Raw genomic sequence first — 21459 nt, 5'->3', positions numbered from 1 at the left:
TGTATCAGTCTCTCAGGAAAATACAGCTTTTTCATAAATTTTGGGCCATCATATTTCAGTCTTGTTTTAACTGGAAGAATATGATCACCTTGAATAATGACTGCATTCATAGAAGGCAGTTAGCTGGAAAGAAGGGAAAAATAAAGTAAGTTGATACAATGAAATAATTTAAGAGACTGTTAAATTCTTTGAAAAGGCATTCCATTTATATCATTAAACTATATAGTCTTCCAACTACTCTACTTTTAACACCTAAATCATGCATAAAACATATTTACTGTATTACCTGTCTTATTTTTCGGTTCATGCAATTACAATCTTTCTCATATTTTCCCATATTGGCTACAAACATGACACACAAGTTTTAATATGCACTGGCTATTAGGGTTAGACAATATGTCACTGGAAAACTCATGTGAATGTAAGTGTGACTTGGGGTTTAACTGGTAGCTGCCCCATACAGCTGAAAGAACAGTGGCCTTACGGACCAGGTTTGACTTGACTGTTTGACCCTTAGCCACATTTTTAAAAATCTATGAAATGGGAACAAACGCATTGTTCTAGTAAATATACGTAAAAATACTCTGTAAATCCTGGTTATAAACAGATCCCAATATCACATGATTTAAGTGTATGTTTTGCAACATGCTTATTAGTTGGGTTAAGATAGACATTATTTCTTTTAAATCCATTCCACGTCAAAGGTTTAACTCATGAGGTTCCATTTTCATTTAAATGTCCTTTAGCCACTATTAACTGAACTATTTCACATTTTCTAAAAGCAAAGGAACTTTCACATCATTAGCATTCTTCAGCAAGAGAAACATTAAATTCTCAAAAAGCAAACATTTCACAGCATCACAAAGAAAGCCAAATCAGAAATAGCTATTTCATAGCACTTATTGACTTATAAAGTTTTTACAGCTTCAATTCTTACAAGTTAGAAAGAAGGAAAGAGGAGGAAGCAGAGAGGGATGGAGGGAGAAAAGAATCCCATGCTATGTTCACAAACTAATACAGTTGTAGGAACTTGAAAACATTGTAAATTTTACTTCTCTGAACATGGCTTCTTTGGAATGAACAGAAAGTACCAGAATTAGCTCCTTTTGTTATTTCTACATGTTTCATTCCTAAGATAAAATATTATAATTCCAACTGTATTGAAAATATATAGCCAATAAAGAATCTGAACATAGCATTTCACTTTTAGACTTAACATGGAAATTTCAGTTAGAAACTTTTCTGAAAACTACTTTTCAAATATATACTATTAAAAACAACTTAATACAATTTCAAAACTAGTCAAAAACAAGGAAAACCCAACTGCAAACCACATGCGCTACTTGGAAGTACTAAAATAACTCATTTTTCATTTTTGATTTACCCATTTCTTCAGAAATCAAAAACATCTCCATCATCATCACCATCAATATCATCAAATGACCAATCCCAGTCTTTAAATGCCAAATCAAGCAATCTGCAATAGGAGGTTTGCAAATTTACACACTCTAACACTCTTTAGAAATGGCAGTTCGATATGCTATGATCTAGAAATCACACTTCAAATGCGCTCTAAGTATTTTAACTTTCCCTTCATCTATAACACGATTAAAATTAAGATGGAAGCACACAAGGAAATCTTCTTTCTCTTTACGTATAAATGCATATAATCATTGTGGTCAGGCATGCTTTCCAGAATACCAGAGAAATGAACACAGAAATAACATATGAGGATAAGACACGATCTTCTCCCCACCAAGCCCAGATAAGAGCTAACCATCCTGACGCACAGTTTGATCTGAGAACTATGAAAGCTCAACATCTGTCAACGTTCTCTGCATAAAAGTGTTTGGATTTTTCCAGAGTAGTACCATAAGCCCTAGTATAAAAAGGAATAATATTAAGAATGCAGTTTTCTCAATTCCAGCAGGATCCTACTTGCTCAATAGGTCACCAACAGTTACGTTCTCCATGAAAAACTGGACAAGGGAAAGACCACAAATATATAAGCAGCATTAACAACTTATCTTGGCTAAATAAACTGGACTTCGAGCAGGGGTATATGTGGTCTTTTCTTTCTAATCTAATCCAATAACCTACTACTGCAACCATCATATTTTAAAAAATAGGAGTAACTGTTTCATTATTTGTAACTGTGATGTTCATGACTAAACTTGTGCCAAGGAACTCATCTGGTCCCCAAAGTCTCATCTGTGATCACTGTTAGTAGTTCTTCAACTTTAGTGTATATGATTTACCCAAGGCTATTTAAATGCATATTCCCAGGCTACATCCCAAGAGATGCTGATATCATTGGACTGTAGGGGTGGGGGAGGGGCAAGTAGTTTAATTTTTAAATAAAAAACCCCAAGATAAATTCTGATGCAGCTGGTTGACTTTGAGAATCACTAACAGAGTATGTTGATGGATGATTACCCTAATTTAAAAGTAAATGGGGCCAGCCTAATGGTGTAGTGGTTAAGTTCGTGGCTCTGCAGGTTCGGATCCCAGGCACGGACCTACACACTGCTCATCAGGCCATGTTGTAGCAGCGTCCCACATACAAAATAGAGGAAGACTGGCACAGATGTTAGCTCAGGGACAATCTTCCTCAAGCAAAAAGAGGAGGATTGGCAACAGATGTTAGCTTAGGGCCAATCTTCCTCACCAAAAAAAGAAAAACAAAGTAAACCAACTCAAATTATTTAAAAATGTGCCAAATACAGAACAATATTTGAGAAAACACACAAACTTAGATATAATTATTTATTCACTTAACATGTATCACAGCCTGGTATATACTCATTTTTCTAGGCTTACAGATAAAGTAACTTTTAGCTATGGTCTCAACTCTACTGCAGGGGTAACAGAGATCAGTAGGCCTTCCTGAATATCCAAGCCCCAATTTTAGCACACTTTATGAAAAGTCTGCATTTCATATCCTTCCAAAACCCCAGAAGTGTGTGCCTGTGTCACAATCTTCAACTTTAAAAGTCTAACAGCTGTGCTATTAGTGCAGGGCATCAGGAGACCTCCCTTAAAACCTTTCCCTCATCACTTTCCAGTCAGTCACCTAAGTCTTGTCATTTCAACTTAAGAAATCTTTCCTTAACTTGGTTTCCTCTCTTCATTTTCACTGTAGATACTTTAGTTCAATCTTAGTAGGTTTCAACACACCAGTCTCTTGTTACAGACTTCTATTTGTAGAACAAAATCAGAACTCCTATAGCATAGCGCACACAGTCCTTTTCAATGGGGCCAAAAGCTTTCTCTCCAGCATCATCTTCTACCACTTCCTGCCACTACCTTCTTCCCACTCTAACCCAAAATAACGTTACAAACACATAAGTAATTCTGACAACTTAGTACCTCTGCACAAAACCTTTCCCCAAGAATTGTCTTTTCCCTTATTTCTTTGCCTGGAAATTACTGATTACATTTTTGAGGTGTTTCTTGAATTCTTCCATCAGGCAGAATGCTCCATGCCTTCTTTTGTTCCTCCGTAACACCTGCTCATGCCTCTAGTATAAACAACATTTTTAAATAGTGCCATAATTATCTGTTTGATTATCTATCTCCTCCACTGAACTGATCAATCAGTATATACTTCAGGCCTGTGAAACTTACTGCCAAAGACTGCTTCAGAAAGAGCACATTTAATTTTGAGTTGTAACAGCAGCAGAAGAGAGTGCCCATTTCTTTACATCTCACCAATCTTTCTTAATCCTTACCAGTTCGACAGGTGAAAATGGTTTTACATTATAGTTTTAATTTTAATTTCTTTCTTTAATAATCAGGTTGATTACTTTTTCATATTTATGGTAATACCTGTATATTCCCAATTTTTATATTGGGAAGAGGAAATCTTTCTCTTAATGATTTATATAAGAATTCTCTATACAAAGATACTAATCCATCTTTCTCATATATAATGCAAATATATGGTGTTTTTAAAAATTACAAGACTTTAATATTTAGTCAGTCAATCTCTGACTTTTTCTTCCTTTGCTCTTATTCTTAGGAAGTTCTTTTTCAATCCAAGATCAGATACATATTTATCTATTCTCTTCTACTTCATTTATGGATTGATTGATTTATTTATTTTTGAGGAAGATTAGCCCAGAGCTAACTACTGCCAGTCCTCCTCTTTTTTTGCTGAGGAAGCCTGGCCCTGAGCTAACATCTGTGCCCATCTTCCTCTACTTTATATGTGGGACGCCTACCACAGCATGGCGTGCCAAGCGGTGCCACGTCCGCACCTGGGATCCAAACCAGCCAACCCCGGCCACCAAGAAGCAGAACATGCGAACTTAACCACTGTGCCACCGGGCTGGCCCCAATATAATGTCTTTTTTTTTTAAGATTTTATTTTTCCTTTTTCTCCCCAAAGCCCCCTGGTACATAGTTGTGTATCTTTTAGTTGTGGGTCATTCTAGTTGTGGCATGTGGGATGCCACCTCAGCATGGCCTGATGAGCAGTGCCATGTCTGCGCCCAGGATTCGAACTGGTGAAACCCTTGGCTGCAGAAGCAGAGCACGGGAACTTACCCACTTGGCTATGGATTTATTTTTGACACTTCAAGTTGTATGTAACTTTATTATTTTTTCCCAAATAACTAGTCTGTTAATTTTCTAATATTTAGACATAGAAAAGAAGAAAGATAAGGATGACATAATAGCTCCCCACATCTTTAAGTTTCAACTATGCTGTCAATGCTTTATTTCTTAAAACTGGATAAATGAGCATTTGTTGCATTTTTGTGTTATACTTTTCTGTGTGACTTAAATATTGCATTTTTTAAAAAAAGATCTTTAAAAGAAAAATAATTAAAGAGAAATGTCCCAGCAGAGAACAGTATTTTGTGTCTTGCACATCTCTTCAAACTGTCTTCATCAAAAGTCAGCATTTTATTCACAAATTGCCTACTTTTTCAGCATAGTATTTTAATTCAAAATTACCAAGAAAACATTCCTCTAGAATAGTATTTCTACACATTATTTTTTATAAACTGTCAATTAATTCAATTCTACTCATATTACTGTGAGGCAGTTGAGTATTACAGCTGAGAAGGCAGGATTTGAACTGGACTATCTGGATCAGAACTCATGGCCATGCTGCTTACTAGCTGTGTGATCTTGGGCACACAATGCTTCTGTGCCTTAGTCTCCTCATTTGTTAAGTGAAGACATTAACAGCTAAATCACAGGGTGGTTATGAGACCATACAAGTCAGTATAGTTAAAGCTCTCAAAAGAGTGCCTGGTACATAATAGGCCCTCAAAAATGTTATTTTATATAATAATAGTAGCTAACACTTATTTAATTATTACTTTCAAACACATCAGTAAGGAAAAAGGGAAGTGCTGCCGAGAGAGTTAAGAGGAGAATCAGAACAAGGAAAGTCCAAAGGAACAAAATGTAATGGTGCAGTTAATAACAAACACTGAGGAAAAGTTAAAAGGAAAAATTAGCTGAATATTTATGGGCATTATGTTTTAGTGTGTATATAAATACATACATATATATTTGATGACGTCTAAGAAAGCCAAACATTTGTTTTAAGAAAGACACCATGTGAATTAGTTCAACTGATGCTAGACTGACTAGTTCTAAGACTAATATTAAATAAACACAAATGAAGAGCTAGCTATTAAATCACTGCTGATATACACCAGAAATGCTGTTTCTAGGTTTTCTTGGATGATCCTGTAACAGCTCTACCCATTTGTCTACAGGAATGTGTTAATCAATTAGTAGACTACTAAAGGCCACCGAGCCCAGTGTTGGACTCCTCTCCTGAGCCATGCTATCCACGGCAGCTTGTATGCACATGACAGACTGGGGAGCTCTGCGGTCTAACAGTTTTGCCAAGCTGTCATCTAAATCATGTAAACTGTGGTGACAGAGCACTCACTATTCTAGAAAAAGCCACTTCTTCCAATTTTAGAAATTTCTGATTGCCTCACAGTTTTCCCTTGTTGAGTTAAAAATCTGCCTCTCTCTGCTTGATTCTTGTTCAATACATCTTCCAAGGAAAAGTCCTTTAAATATTCATTGCTATTTATTATCTCCGATCCTTTCAAACCATTTCTTCAGAAGACTAAATATCCTTAGTTCCTTCACTTGCTGTACGTGTAACACGTTCAAATGACCCCGTTACCTCAGTTCTTCTCTTCTGTATACCCTCCAATTTGTAAACGCTACTCTTAAAATGTGACACCCACAATGGAATGCAAACTGTAGGGTGATTCATATAAGACAGACACGGATACAACTTTATGAGTTAGTAAAGTTAATATAGAGGCAGAGATGTTAAAAACAATGGAAATAATGTTGCAGAGGAATAATAAAATACAAAATTATACTTCAAATGTGCCCATCTTTATGTTTAAAATTTCAAAGAGTATATTAGATAAAAAATTTTCACAAAAATACCCTACACATTTTAGTCAGTTTTAATATTAGTTTTATCTACATGCACAGCTGTGAGACAAAGAAATCCCTATTACTTACTGTTGCTATGCAAAATGTATTAAAAAAATCAATGAAGAATGATTCGAAGGGCAGGGCCAGAACTAAAATAAAACAAAAAGTAACAAAAACCAAAAGTAAATGTGCTGTCAAATAGACCATAATCCTGAATTGGCATGGGGGAGAGGGGACAAAGAAAGTATTTATCAGTAGGTGAACATGAAAACTGTTATGTAATTGAAAACATGCCTTACTTGGTCTGAAAACTGCTTCATAAACTAATTGTATGTGTTATCATATATAGTGAAACCATTAACTTGTCAAACAGCACAAAAGAATAAAATATATCAAAAGGACTGAAGTTGTTATAGTCTTGAATCTAAACAAACCATTTGCCCTTCTAGAGTCTCAATGAAAAAGAAAGCTAATAATATCTATTCTACTCCACAGGAGTATGTTAAAGATCAAATGGGAGAATACATAGGAAGTGAAAGGAGAGAAGAGAATACATATGGAAGCACTCTGGGAGCTATAAAGCACGATACATTTTAAGGTATTAAAATAGCATAGCGTTTATGCATTAATAGTTCTATAATATTAATAACAGAAACTTAATTTTTAGATGTTTTCCACATGGCACATGGAATGACCTTCAGTGTCTCTGAATTATTTGAGTTTCTTCAGCTCTAATACTATCACATAATCACTAATTTTATAATATTTAGTTTTATCATACCTCACACTAAAATTCAACATTTTCAACTGCTGAAATGCCAATTCTACCTTTATCATTCTAAATTATTTCCTTGAGATATTAGTTTCAAGAAAAGTTTCATATGTTTGTGGTTAGAATGAAAAGACTTCGGAGAATACAGCCAATGCATGTCATTATTCATATACTGAACTCTTGTGTTAGGGAACAAAAAGGACATCTGAAATTAGATACTTGATCTAAATATACTTTATCCTTTAGCTAATGAAATCATGTTCATTTCAATGAATAGCAATATTTATAAACGCTGTAGTGGCTAGTAAGCCAAGTAACGGTTATTCTGAATCACGAATTAAAGTACTATAATGTAGCCATATGAAAATGGCTCCATCAGAATGACGTTCTTGTGCATTAATGATCATCTCTGAACTTACTCCATATTCCCTATTCCATCTCAAGGACAAGGAATACCCACTTTACCCATTAATTAATATTTGAAATGTTTAAAGCTGATCTATATTGCTCTTTAAATCAGATACAAGTTATTATTTTAAACTTATAGATTTGAATTAAGACTTAAGAAGATTTCTGTCCTGCCTCCCAAGTCATCTAACATAAAAGAGGTTTAAGAGGTTTGTGATATTAAACACAATGTGTTCACCTGCCACTTAAAGGTCTGAGTGTGCATCCTGTCTACTAAATCACTGAATTAGTCAATATGCTTATAAAATCCTAAAATATTATGATTATATACATAAACATGAGAAAAATGAGCCCTTATATATTTTTGGTTGAATTTAATATATGTGTGTGGTTTAGTAAGTAAATTTCTATTACACTAATCCAAATCAATGAATGAGACATGCACACTAAAATAGTTTCAAACATTTGGTATTCCATGGTTCATTAAAATACCAAGCAAAGGAAAATTTGGAGTTTGAATATAAATAGTACAATATTTTTTAAAACATTTTAAGTTTTACTACATTTTTATTTATTACCTTGGTTTGTTCGGGGCAAGCTGTCGACTTGGCCGCCTAATAGACTGGTTTTGTTGAATCTTCATTGAAGTTCTAGGAGATGACCGTGCAAAAGGGTCCGGAGCTGGAGGCTTTTTAGGTATCTTTTTCACCAACCGACTAACCCACTTTTGCTGCTCTTCTGTAGAATTTGCTAATAACAATAGATTCTTTGCCGTTGAAATGTCATAATAAACTATAAAAAAATTTGAAAAAGATTAATGCATTTAAAATGATCTGAACATAAATAATATTGATGGAGCAAGTAATTTACTATTTACCTTTGCAAGGTGCTATAATCTCCTCCTTTTTGTCCATGTGATCTTTATGACATTTAATATGGCAGCGACGGCACTCTAAAGCAGGAGGAGGTTTAAACATATGCCACAATGGCTTCATACAAGCTTCACAGTTGGTTGGGAAATGATAGAGCGTAGGAATAAATTCATGTCCCTTGTGGCAAATATAATTTGATTTTTCTCCCACTGGCTCCACTGGAAATTCTTGTTCCTTCTTACTTTCTCCTTCATTAGCATACAGAATCTATAAATACCAAAAAGAACAACAAATGATTTCCAAACCTAAGTTAATTTTTATGCAGTAATGATTCTTATAGTGTAAATAAAATAAAATTAGCCTAAATTATTCAATGAGAAAAAAATGCATTTGACTTTCAAACATTAGGTCTGTCTCATCAAGGACTTCTATGAGAAAAGTCATTAGACCATCACTTTGGTTCAAATTTCAAAAGAATCAATCCTGTTCAAATGGGACCTCCTTATTTTCTTCAGGATATCTTACTATGTTTTAGCAAATTTATCAGAATAGGCCAGCAAGAGGTAAATCTGCACTCGACGGGTGTTAGAAAGTTTTTCTAGGAGGGGGTGTTCAAAACAATCACCTGGAGAGATGTAGTGATTATACAAATTATTGATTTATAATTCTGAAAAAACAGACAACTGGGTGATAACTGCAAACAGAGCTTAAATTGAAAAGATTTGTTATTTGGAGAGCTGAGGAAGAAAGGAAAAGAGGAAAGGATGTATCCAAATAAATAATATCAGCACCCAGAAAATAAGCAGTCAACTCCCCCACAGTACACCAAGCATAACACCTTTTACATAGAAGGAACTCAATAACTAATTGTTGGTTTGACTAATTTTAAAATGGAAGTAGTAAAGCAAAGAATTTGACTTTACTTTAAATTGTAAATAAAAAGGCTACTGGGTACAAAACTTAACTTCACAAGAAACTTATTTAACTTGGTAGAGAGATGAGCATACAACCAAAAACAGAAGGAGAAAGTTCATGCTTAAAAAATGTCATAATCAACCCTGCACAAAAGGATAGCAAAGGCCAGAAACATGATATAAACACACTACAGACTGAACAAGTAAAATGGAGAGAGAAATGAAGATGTATCCAAACAGAATAAACATCAAAGTCAAAAAGAAGAAATCACTTTAGATTGGGACTAAAATTGAAAGGTAATCTAGAAAAAGGCCCAAGAATAAAGAATTTGATATGTCATGTCAATACTGAGAACCTCTATAGGTGAAAAAACAAAACAAAACCAATCAATAGAAAACAAAATAAAACTATGTTTACCTGGAATATCCTTGGAATTTCTTTAGCATCTGCTCTATATACATCTGTCTGCGTAACTGGTCGGACATGAAATAACTTGCTATAAAAGATTTTTAGTAAAGGAATAAAATATTACCAAAAAGTCAAATCACATTAGTTATACTATACTTATGTCCTAAGTTAAAATTGACTACTTTGACCCACATTAGAAGGTCAGAGAACATCTTGCTCTAATTCAACCACTCCTCGAGATTTTGAGAAATTTCCAGCAAGCCAGAAATTTTCCATTAGTTTCAGAAAACAACATAATAAAAAACTATGAAATAAAGATGTTTTAGCTAACTCTATATCCCAGACTTTCATCTGTATGAAGCAAATATAAGAAAATGTAACAACAGTAAATTAGGAGCTCTACTGTGTGAGTATATACATACACTACATGACTAATACATTGCACTAACAACAAAAAAGGTCATGTTATTCTCTTATACTTCAAAAGATGAAGTTTGTAAATATTTTAAGTAAAACTTACTCTATATCTAAAACCATGTAAGGATTAGATTGTTCTTTATCTTGTTCACTGTCATAGAAAAGAATCTTCTTACTGCTTACAATCACATACTGTTAAAAAAAGAGAAGGAATTAAACAATGATTAAAGTTAATATATATCTTATTTATTTTCTTGAAAACAAATTCTATATTAGCAATAAAAATCATACAAAATACCTCAGTTAAATAACTAAAAAGTTCTTAATATACTCTTAGAAAAGTCTTCCTTAAAATAACAATAAATTTTGTTTGTATATATTTTAAATAAGCAAATTGGGGAGGAAATGAATTCAAATATTTTTTGGACTGATTTAGCTTCAAGCTAGATACTTCCGATAGCATAGGTAACCTTATTGCTATGGTTTGAATGTCTATATTTCCCTAAAATTCATGTGTTAAATCCTAACACCTAATGGGATGATATTAGGAGGTGGGGCCTTTGGAAGGTGATTAGTCACGACAGCAGAGCCCTCATGAATGGGATTCGTGCTCTTATAAAAGGGGTTCCAGAGAGATCCCTAGCCCCTTCCACATGTGAGGACACAAAAAGAAGTGTGCAACCCAGAAGAGGGCCTTCACCAGAACCCAACCATGCTGGCACCTTGATCTTGGATTTCCAGCCTCCAGAAGTGTGAGAAATAAATTTGGTTGTTTATAAGCTACCCAGTCAGTGATATTTTGTTAATAGCAGCCTGATTGTACTAAGACACTTATGAAAATGAACATAACATTAAATCAGTAACAGAGGAAAAGAAATAAATGGGTCTTTCTGTCATATCCAGAGTGGTTTTCCCACTGAAACAACAAAAGCCTTAAGGTCAATAGGCTTCTAGTTTCCCAACACCGAAATCTATTTTATTATTAACAACATGTTAATGATGAAAAATTTTTTTTACAAAGATACATAAAATCTCATCATTCCAAATCAGAAACTGCAACAAGTTTTATGTATATAAAAGTTCTAATTATATACATCATACAACTACAAAAGTGAAATGGCTGTAGCTAAACCAAAAGCAAAACAAAAGAACCATATTCAAAGGTACCAAATACCTTTTTAACCCATCCAAATTTCTTAGTGTTGTTTCGCACTGGCAACGAAAGCCATCCTTCTAGTCTTGATTCTATAAAACAAGCACAAGATATGAGGATAAATATAAGAACTCTCCTAAAAAAAATAAGGAATTTAATAAAATATTAATTTTATAAAATTATAAAACATTAAATATGCCCTTCAGAATTCATCATTATACATTATCTAGGATCTAATAATAACGCAGGATCAGTATAAGCAAGTTATGCAATGCAAAACAAAATCCAGGTTATATCACATTGGAAATATACATTCCATAGTTTATAAAGTCAAACGCCGGTTGATTAAATTCATGCATTTGCAAAGTTCAGCAGAAAAGTTGCAAACAAAAGATTTTCACCAGTACACCTGTATTAGAATCCTTTATTTTTCCTTTGGAAGAAGGCCTAACTATAGATATAGTGCACATCTTCTTCAAAGGGAAAACATTTTAAGTGAGTAATTATGTGTTCAGAGAAAACGGACATTTAGAATGACCATAATAAAATGAAATTGTGTGAATTACAGATCAAATTTGGTTAATGAGTAACAATAAACCAAAAGATTTCTAAATTCCAAAGTATCGATATAAATAAAATTCTAGTTCAACAAAGGAAATTGTCTGAATTTGTCCTAATAGCATTTGATCAGTATCCTTTAATGACATAATTGAGATAATAAGCATCTTTGGAGGTTATTCTAATAATAAAAGTAGCTATCCACTTATTTAACATCTACTATGTGTCTGAACTGTGCTATATGCTTTACATAAATGTTCTTTAACCTTTAGAACCTCACAGAAAGGTCACACAGGGACACATCTCTGACCCCAGCGTCTAGACTCTCTCTCACATCAACAACCTTTCAGATTTTATGAACAGAAATGCTGTGATGAAAATAGTCTATATACTCAACCGCCTGGACATCGTCCTATACCAATTTAAGAGATTAAATCAGATGACCTCTAACGATATGGGTAAGACTTAATTTTATTGCTAAGATCTAAAACAACTTCAGTACAATCACTTATGATTTATATTACATACTGATATATACCTAGGAAATGTGACAACAATGTGAATAACTATAGGTATTTTACTTTGAATTCAATTAATGAGACTAAATTTTACCTTACATTCAACTGCTCATACGCTAATTTCTTGTCATTTACATTAAACATTTTTTGCACTTATACTAACTTTGTGTTAAATATAACAATTTTATATGTTTCCATCTGGTTTCCTCATTTAAGCTATAAATCCTTTCAGGGCAAGGTTCAGGTCAAATCGTCTTCTGTTCTCTTTTAAGGCTGCCTAGCACAATGTTGACTAGGTAAGCATGCAATTAACACCCAAATACATCCTCTGAAACAGTCCATGTGCTTTTTTTCTACTGTCACTTGTGATACAGAACTTCAGAAAGAATTTCTTCTTGGTTAAAAATGGATGAAACAGGCAGTGAAATTATATCCTCTTAAACGATGTAAAGTACTGCCCCATTTCTTGTAAGTTGACAAAATAAATCTATCAATTGTAATAACAGCAATGCCGTGTGAAAATACCTTAAAAACAAATTCTTTGTTCATGCAGCAGTTTCTTTAACTGACACTAGAGCAACTTGTTAGTGTTAGTGAATATTAGTTAACGTTACAAGAATTTTCAAAAGGACTGAAATTAAGGGTAGTGAGAAAACTCCAAAGGTGAAAGATTTTTAGGATATCACCTGTACCATTAGGTTCCGATGAAATAGGTAAGTAGGGCAAAGATTCTTCTTCTGAGTCAGAATCAGAGTCAAGGAGCATATGAGAACTGGAAGGCTTAGTGGCAATATTGAGAGAAGTAGAGGAACGCTGGTAGGTGAATGACATGGATTCCATAGTGTGTGATTGAGTGATATGAACTAAACACCCAACATAAAAGGAAGTAAGAATGCAGAAAGAAGAGAAAATAAAATGAAAGCTTAAAAAGAGAGCTACCTGTAATAAAGAGCAAATTTAAATAACTAAATGTGAAATTTTCTTTTGCATTTTTTAACGAAAAATTTTGTTAAAAATCAATAAATAAGTTTAAACTCTCATTGAATCCCCACTTTAAGGAGTAGGTTTTCCCTTAAAGAAATGACAAAACGTTTTTCCTCAAGAGCAAAGTCAGCCATAAGACTTAGAACAACCAACTGACTTCTATTTAAAACAAAAGGCTTTTAATAAAAATAAACTTAAGGGCTGAAAACAAATCTGTACCTGGAAACCCATCATCTGCCTCAGCATCCCCTGGTCCACTGCCTATACTGGAACTATCCAGACCAATATGCAAGGCCTGGAGCTGTGACCGCAGCTGCTCAATGTCACTGTCTTTACTGTCCAGTGTCATCTGTAGTTCAATTCGAATCTGGCTCTCTTCAGCTATTTGCTACAAGAAATTAAATTACATTAAATTAACTGAGTGTCACATATCTCACAATTTTGCTTCTTCATTCAGTAATAATTACTAAGTAATAAAAATGTTCTATAACCAATAGAATATATACAGACATGAAAACAATTCTACTACTTAAAAAGAAGTCTTCAATCTAGAGTCCAAAAAGCATTCTTACAGCCTGCATCTCATTCAGTTCTTTCTGATACTTGATCATCTGCTGGGTCAATTTTTCACGTTCAGATTTAAGTTCCATATGAAGTTTTCTATTCTCCTTCTCTTTTCTCCGCACATCTGTGTCACTACCACGCTTGACAGGTTCTTTTCGATTCATGATCTCAGCCAACTTATTCACAGCCTTAAAAACATAAAAATAAGTGTGTTAGTAAATAAAATAAATTACGTTGATGGTTTTTCGGTATTCACCAATCGCAAGTTATACAACCAGTAATAATCTCCTTCTCTATACACAGGGCAAGAAAGAAACACTTTCTAGATTAAGTAATAGAACCTCCTTCATCACTCATTATCCTTTTCCAACCTATACTCTATTAGTTTTTCACTCTCATGTTTTCAGAGAACTAATTTAAAATGTTTATAGGTTTGATCTGATGTTACTTTCTACCACTTTGAGTTTTTAGTTCCAAAAGAAAATTGTACTAGGCAGATCTTTTATCCTGGAGGAAGAGAATTTTGTATTGGCATCAGATTAATAAAATACATGCCCAACCACAGAACAGAGCATCTGGGACCCACAAGTATTCATGCTGTATATACAACCATGAGAGCTGGCAGAAGGATGGTCAATAATCGCGAGTGCCTTTTCAGATTAAGTTACCCTTTTTTAGGCTGTCAGCAAATGGGCATTCTCTGCAGATTCTTAAAAGCAGAAAAACTGATCAGATTACAATGAAAAGTTAGGAAGGAATGTGATTTCATATGGAAAAATTAAGAAAAACTTTCGTAAGCATTGAATTGGACAATATTAATCAAATCTAGCTTCTCCCAACCTGGCAAAAATCAGACACTTGTGACTGTTCACAAATACTAATACATTCAATGACTGCCCCTGCCAATCTATAATGCTAGAAGTAAAATGTAAAAGAGAGAACCTAAAAAAAATTCAAAATCGTATTTAGAGTTTATTATACATACTTGAGTTTTGAGTGTTCTCTCTGTTAACAGCTGCTTCTCAAATTGTGCTTTAATAGCTGCTGCACTTATCTCTTCATCTTTCAACCTTGATAGCTCTGAAACATGGAAAAATGTAAACATTTTATTGATAACTACAGCAACTGACAGACATTAGGTATATTTAAAATAAACCTTATTCTTTGTTAATACTTACGCTCTTGGGCATCTTTCAATTTGTTATTTAATTCTTCTTTCTCATTTGCAAGATTGGCAACATCACTAGTTAGTGTCCTATTAGTTTCTTCAAGCTAAGAAACAAAAATGGAAAAAAAATCATATCCCAATGAACAAAATTTAAGTTATACAACAAAATGAAAATATCCTAGAACATCGCTAAAGCTCATGTTTTTCTAAGTATGTCTATCTCTATACTTCTTGCCTTTGTGTTACAATCTTACCAAACTTCAGCCTTGATGAAAATTTTGCTAACCATAATGGACTTCATACGCGCCCCAGGAAGCCAAAAAACTGCCCTTTTCTCAAAAATCCTTAGCAGTATTTTTTAATGAGAAAAACATACAATAAACTAAAAAAGGCAAATATTACAACAAAGCCCTGCATTTCATCATAGAGAATAAACAAATTTTAAAACTGCAGTATTTCTTTCAGAAATACAAATTTTAAAACAGAAAATAAAATTTTACTAAAGAAGTTGACATCCTTTTGTATTCTCTCCAAATCCTATTCCTTCTTGAAGGAAATTTTATTGTGAATTATGTGTTCACACGTTCCATCATGACTGTATACTTTTATTACATACACATGAAACAATACATAGTGTGGTTTTATGTGATGGTAAATTGTCCATAAAGAGCATACTGTATTTATCTTTCTGTAATTGCTTTCACTTGACACTACATTAAGAATTAAATTGTTGATATATATGAAGACTTAACTCATTTTAACTGATACAGTAGTTCCATCTTCTCCCACATTTCATTTATCCATTTACTCATCTACTAATAAGACATTTGAATTTTTGCTATTACAAACATTTATGATGCTATGAGTATTGAGGCTTTATTTCTCTAGCATATTTATCTTAATATAGACTTTATTTGGATTATATGAATATTTAAAATTTACTGGAAATTACCATACTATTTACTATACTATGCCATACTAAATTTACAGTCCCCACAGGAGTAAATGAGTCATTTTCCAGACGTCCTTCAAACACTTGCAATTAGTCAGATACTGAATTTTTGCCAATGTGATGGGTATAAAATGGTATTTCAAAGTTATTTTATCTAGCCTTTTCCTAAAGACTAGTGAGGTTAAGCATCTGCTTATACTTTTAGGTTTTCACTTTTGGCCAATTTTTCTTCTCAATCGTTTAACTTTTTCTTATTGAACTGTAGGAGTTCCACATACATTCTTGATACTAATCCCTTGTTTAATAAATACATTACAAATATCTTCTTCTTGTCATTTATTTGTTGTCTTCTGTTATACGTAAATTTTGGATACTGTTCTAATAGTTTAAATTTTTTATCTTTTCACATTTAGGTCCTTAAGATAGCTAGAATTTACTTGCGTATGTGGTAAAGGATAAGGATCAAATTTTATTCCTTTCCATATAAAAATATAGTTATTCCAAAACCATTTATTAAATCTGTATCCTTTGCTACTTATTTGTGTACTGCCACTTCCATCATAAACCAAGTTCCTGAATGTACATGAATCTATTTCCAGCCTCCCCACTCATTTCCACTGAACAGGATTAAATATCCCCATTCCCTGTTCTGATACCACACTTGTTAATCAGTGTAGTATTTTAATAGATCTGGATAACTGATAAAGGCAAACTCAACCACCTGATATTTTACTTAACTTTGAAATTTTATTGCAATTTTTTTTTCAACTTGCATATGACTATCTTCACGGTAGTTTCAAGATTCTTTTGAACTAAACTTTGTTTAACAAGAAAAATTTGCCTTAAGCTGTTTTCTACTTTTAATATTCCCCTTTTACTTTAGTTTTTTAACTTTGAATTTACCAATAGGTGAGGCCACTTAGAAGAAGCTTTTTTGAGACTCTCTCTACCAGACAACACTAAGAAGCTAATGGTTAACTGGATCACAAATCTTGTAGCCAGCACACACAATTTTTCATTTAGATCTATGTTACTTTCCTAGTACTTCAAAGAAAGATTTATGATATAGTAATTTAATTATACTCAAAAAAAGAACCAAGAATTTACTTACAGATGCAATTGTAGCATCTTTTTCAGTGAGTTCCTGTTTGTGTCTAGCCATCATCTCTTTGATCTCCAGCTCTTTCATGATTTTCTCTTTTTCCAAATCAGAATATTGTTCTTCAGCAATTGAACGAGCCAGCTGCTCAGAATCTGCTTTGGTCAAGGTGATCTCCAGTTGAGCAGCCAAGGAGTCCCTACATTTTAGAGATATATCATTTTAATGTTTAATTTTCACTATTAAGTCAGTTTTTGTCTAACGCACTTCATCAACACATTTTTATTTGGAGTATAGCAGGCACTGTTCTAGAAGCAGGGTACATGGCTATAAACAAGAGACAAAGATCTTGCCCTTACCTTTCATCCTGTAATTCCTGCTTCTTCTGCTGTAATTCTTTACAAAGTTTGGTCTTTTCTTCACATTCTTCTTTAAGTTCCCTAACCTGTGTTTTATAGAGGGTCTAAATAGCAAAATATAACAGAAACCTCTATCATCATCATCATTAGGAATATTATTTCTACGTTCAAAATCTATAAAGTCAAATTAACACATACAAATATGCTCATAACACTGAGTAATGTTGAGCCCTTGAGCAAATTCATACTTTCATGAGTTTTTCTATTTTCTGATAATCAACGAATTAGCTAATAAAAGTTCAGCCAATAATTTAGAAGCATGATTTTCAACTGGATATCATAGTGAGATTTCTCATTAAATGACAAAGACTGGTGGGATGAAGAAGCAAAAAAAAATATTACTAATTTAGACAAGAAAATTTTGTTAGCTTAAATCAATGAAACAGAGGTGACAGTTACTAATTCATATTTTAAAACTGATCTCAATAAAGTACAAATATTAAAATGATATCTTTATTTCTTTCATTATGAAAATATAATACTTCCTCAAAAAGCAATACTTTTAATGAACTTCACAGGATATAGGTATATGCATAGAACTATTTTTCTAGCAATGATAATGGATCTCTGTTAAACTATCTACAGTCTCTTGCCTACTTGTTCTTTTTATATGAGGAGTATGGTACGAAACATCCCATCCAAAACTCTGTCTGGAGTTTGCTATAAGAATCATTCTAAAGACTTGAATCATTCTCCTGGTTCTGCAGCAAATTTTTAAAAAAATTCTACAAATACAACAATTTTCAAATTAATGTGCCTGTAACTTACTGAGAAATACTGCTCTGCTTCAAGCTGATCTTGGAGCTCTTTCATTTGCCCATCCGCATCTTGACGCTCTCTGTGGGAACATTGCATCAAAGGTTTAAATAAGTTGTCCACATATTAAACCAGCAACTCTTGAAATGTGGTCTGGGGAACTGTTGGGAGTCCCTGAGACTCTTGCAGAGAATCCAAGAGGTCAAATTATTTTCATAATACTAAGCATCATTGCTTTTTTTTTTTACTCTCCTTATCTCACTAGGGTATATGGACTTTTCTTGAGGCTACATGACATATAATGATGTCTTCACTCCAACAGCTAATGAAACGTGTGCTTGTATGTTCCTGTGTTTTACATATTTCTCAGCTTTAATTTCTAACACAAAAAATATAATTAGATATAACTCACATAAACAAAAACTCTTTGAGGCCTTCAACAATTTTTAAGAGTATAAAGGGGTCCTGAGACCAAATAGTGCTATATTAAACTAAAAACATTAACTTACATATTCTCATAACATGCACTGTGATCAGCCATTTATGCCAACCAAGTAGGAGAATTAAAAGAGCAGCTAAAAATCGTTTATCTTAGGATGAGTGAAGACATGACTAGGAGGGGGGTTCAGAGGAGGTAATGAGTGCAGGTTTTTATATCTAAATGTAGATGGTAACTGCACAGATTTGTACACTTTGTAAAAATTCATTGAGCTCTACACTTATCATTTGTGTACTTTTTTCTGTATGTAAATTTTCAAAATTAAGAAATAAAAAATAAAAAGTGAGCCTAACAACCCATTTAAGAGGCTGGGTTGAAATAAGTTAAATTCTAGGGTTATTAAAAAAACACAAAGGGGACCAGGCTGGTGGCACAGCAGTTAAGTACACACGTTCCACTTTGGGAGTCCGGGTTTGGCCAGCTTGGATCCCAGGTGCAGACCTACGCACCACCTGTCAAGCCATGCTGTGGCAGGCGTCCCACATATAGAGTAGAGGAAGATGGGCACTGATGTTAGTTCAGGGCCAGTCTTCCTCAGCAAAAAGAGGACGACTGGTAGCAGATGTTAACGCAGGGCTAATCTTCCTCAAAAGAAGAAACAAACTCATAAAAATTATAGTCATTCCAAGTTAAAGCTAAGGCGGGGGTGAAAGCAAGTTGGAGAACAATACAACATATAAGATGCAATTAAAAAACAAACAAAAAAAATAAAATCTACAAAAAACTTAGCCCTATATATGTTGTATAGATGTATAGGCACAGACATAGAAAAAAGTCTGGAAGGATAAACAACAAACTGTTAAGATATGTTACCTCTGGAGAGGTGAAACACGTCTGCATTCCTAAAGGGGAATTTATATTGCTTTCTCTTTATTTCTTAATATAGTTCTGAGTATGTTACAGTGAGAACGTATTTGAATAACAGATATTTAAAAAATGTATATAGCAAGAAAGACTCAGACCAAATGATTTAATCATACCATCTTCAATTTGTATAGAACTTTTATCCTTATTTCCATTTAACATAATTTGGACACTTTGTTTACTCACTGGCCCTTAAGTCTCTGGATAAAAATGAAGTTATCACTTAACGCCACTTACCTGTGTGATTTCTGTATTTTATTATTGATGAGTATATTACTAAGAAATGATAATTCTTATTTCTGAGTCAAAAATGTGAAAGACGCTAATTAATAACAAAGAAAATGTCAACTTTTAAAATTGTCTCATCATCACCAGGTAAGCCCACTTGCAGTTAACCCCAGTATAATTTTTTTTTAAAGATTGGTCCTGAGCTAACATCTGTTGCCAATCTTTTTTTCTTCTTCTTCTTCTTCTCCCCAAAGCCCCCAGTACACAGCTGTATATTCTAGTTGTAGGTCCTTCTAGTTCTCCTGTGTGGGACGCTCCCTCAGCACGGCCTGATGAATCGTGCTATGTCTGCGCCCAGGATCCGAACTGGTGAAACCTGGGCTGGTGAAGCAGAGTGCGCCAACTTAACCACTTGGCTACAGGGCTGGTCTCCCAGTATAATTTTAATATCATGATCTTCTTGAGGAGCTGCTATCATTCATATATGTAACTTTAAAAATCTAACATTTATTAGGTATTTAATAAAAGTATTTTTCAGAAAGTAGCCACATAATGCACATGGTTACAATTAAATAATGCAGAACAGCACAGAAGAAATTATCATGAAAGGCAGCAATCTCCTTATCGACACCTCTCTACCACCTAATCCTACTCCCCTAGAGGAAATCACTTTGTTTCATTTCTGTTTTTTGTTCTTTTAGCAGTTACACCTCCGCATCTCAGTTTATTTCTTGACATAAACTTTAATTATTATTCACCAATTCCCCACTAACTTGAGAATTTAGCTCTTATCATCCCTAACCTCACCCAAACCTCCAAAACAATTGTATCACTGGCCTGAGTGACATAATCAAACCTCCATTTCCTATTGCATCAACCACAAACCACAACCTCCCCTATTTAAGATGAGAACTGCAACATTCTCATCCTTTCTCTTTTATTTCTTAAAATTTCATGAGAACATGTCTAAATGTGGGTCTTTTTTCATTTATTTTTGCTGTGTCTTTTCAATCTAAAGTCTTCTCTTTCAGCTATAGGAAATTCTTTTCTATTATTTCTTTAATAATTTCCACTCCTTGGTTCTCTGGAATTCTTATTTGTCTGCTGCTAGAACTCCTAGAACAGTCTCTCTGTGTCTTACTTATTTCTCTCATATCTTTCATGTCACTCCCTCTTGTTCCACATTTTGTGAAATTTCTTTTTCTTCAAATCCTTCTCATAAATTTATATTGGCAGTAATTTTTAACCTTTAAGAGCATCTTCCTATTCTGGCTGCCCCATCTGCATTACATCTGGTTCTTATTTAATGGAAGGAGTATCTCCTACAATTTTTAATCAATACTAATTATTACCAGCAGGGTTGTTTTGTTTGTGCTTTCTTAAGTTCTCTTCATTCCTTGATACACGTTTCATCTGGGGGCACTTTTCCTATTTCTTTATCATAGCCTTTCTCCTTCATATCACAGCCTTTCCTCAAAT

At 33.7% G+C, this 21459-nt stretch overlaps 1 protein-coding gene across 1 annotated transcript in view; it reads right to left on the bottom strand.

Moving 5' to 3' along the window:
- Positions 1-21459, bottom strand: part of ROCK2 (Rho associated coiled-coil containing protein kinase 2) — a 154182-nt gene continuing 132723 nt past the window's right edge. Inside the window, exons 21-34 of the mRNA XM_044771959.2 lie at positions 18402-18471; positions 17574-17677; positions 17227-17413; positions 15174-15267; positions 14981-15075; positions 14004-14183; positions 13651-13819; positions 11393-11463; positions 10322-10410; positions 9811-9889; positions 8484-8745; positions 8185-8398; positions 1385-1477; positions 1-123 (exon numbers count right to left, since the gene is read on the bottom strand). Of these exons, the coding sequence (XP_044627894.1) occupies positions 1393-1477; positions 8185-8398; positions 8484-8745; positions 9811-9889; positions 10322-10410; positions 11393-11463; positions 13651-13819; positions 14004-14183; positions 14981-15075; positions 15174-15267; positions 17227-17413; positions 17574-17677; positions 18402-18471 (1699 nt within the window). The 3' untranslated portion in view covers positions 1-123; positions 1385-1392. The remainder of the gene's footprint in view (positions 124-1384; positions 1478-8184; positions 8399-8483; positions 8746-9810; positions 9890-10321; positions 10411-11392; positions 11464-13650; positions 13820-14003; positions 14184-14980; positions 15076-15173; positions 15268-17226; positions 17414-17573; positions 17678-18401; positions 18472-21459) is intronic.

Source organism: Equus asinus, chromosome 6 (genome assembly GCF_041296235.1).
Source record: "Equus asinus isolate D_3611 breed Donkey chromosome 6, EquAss-T2T_v2, whole genome shotgun sequence".
In the NCBI taxonomy this organism is placed as follows: domain Eukaryota; kingdom Metazoa; phylum Chordata; class Mammalia; order Perissodactyla; family Equidae; genus Equus; species Equus asinus.
Note: the sequence above shows the minus strand (reverse complement) of the source record. Positions and strands in the feature narration are given on the sequence as shown.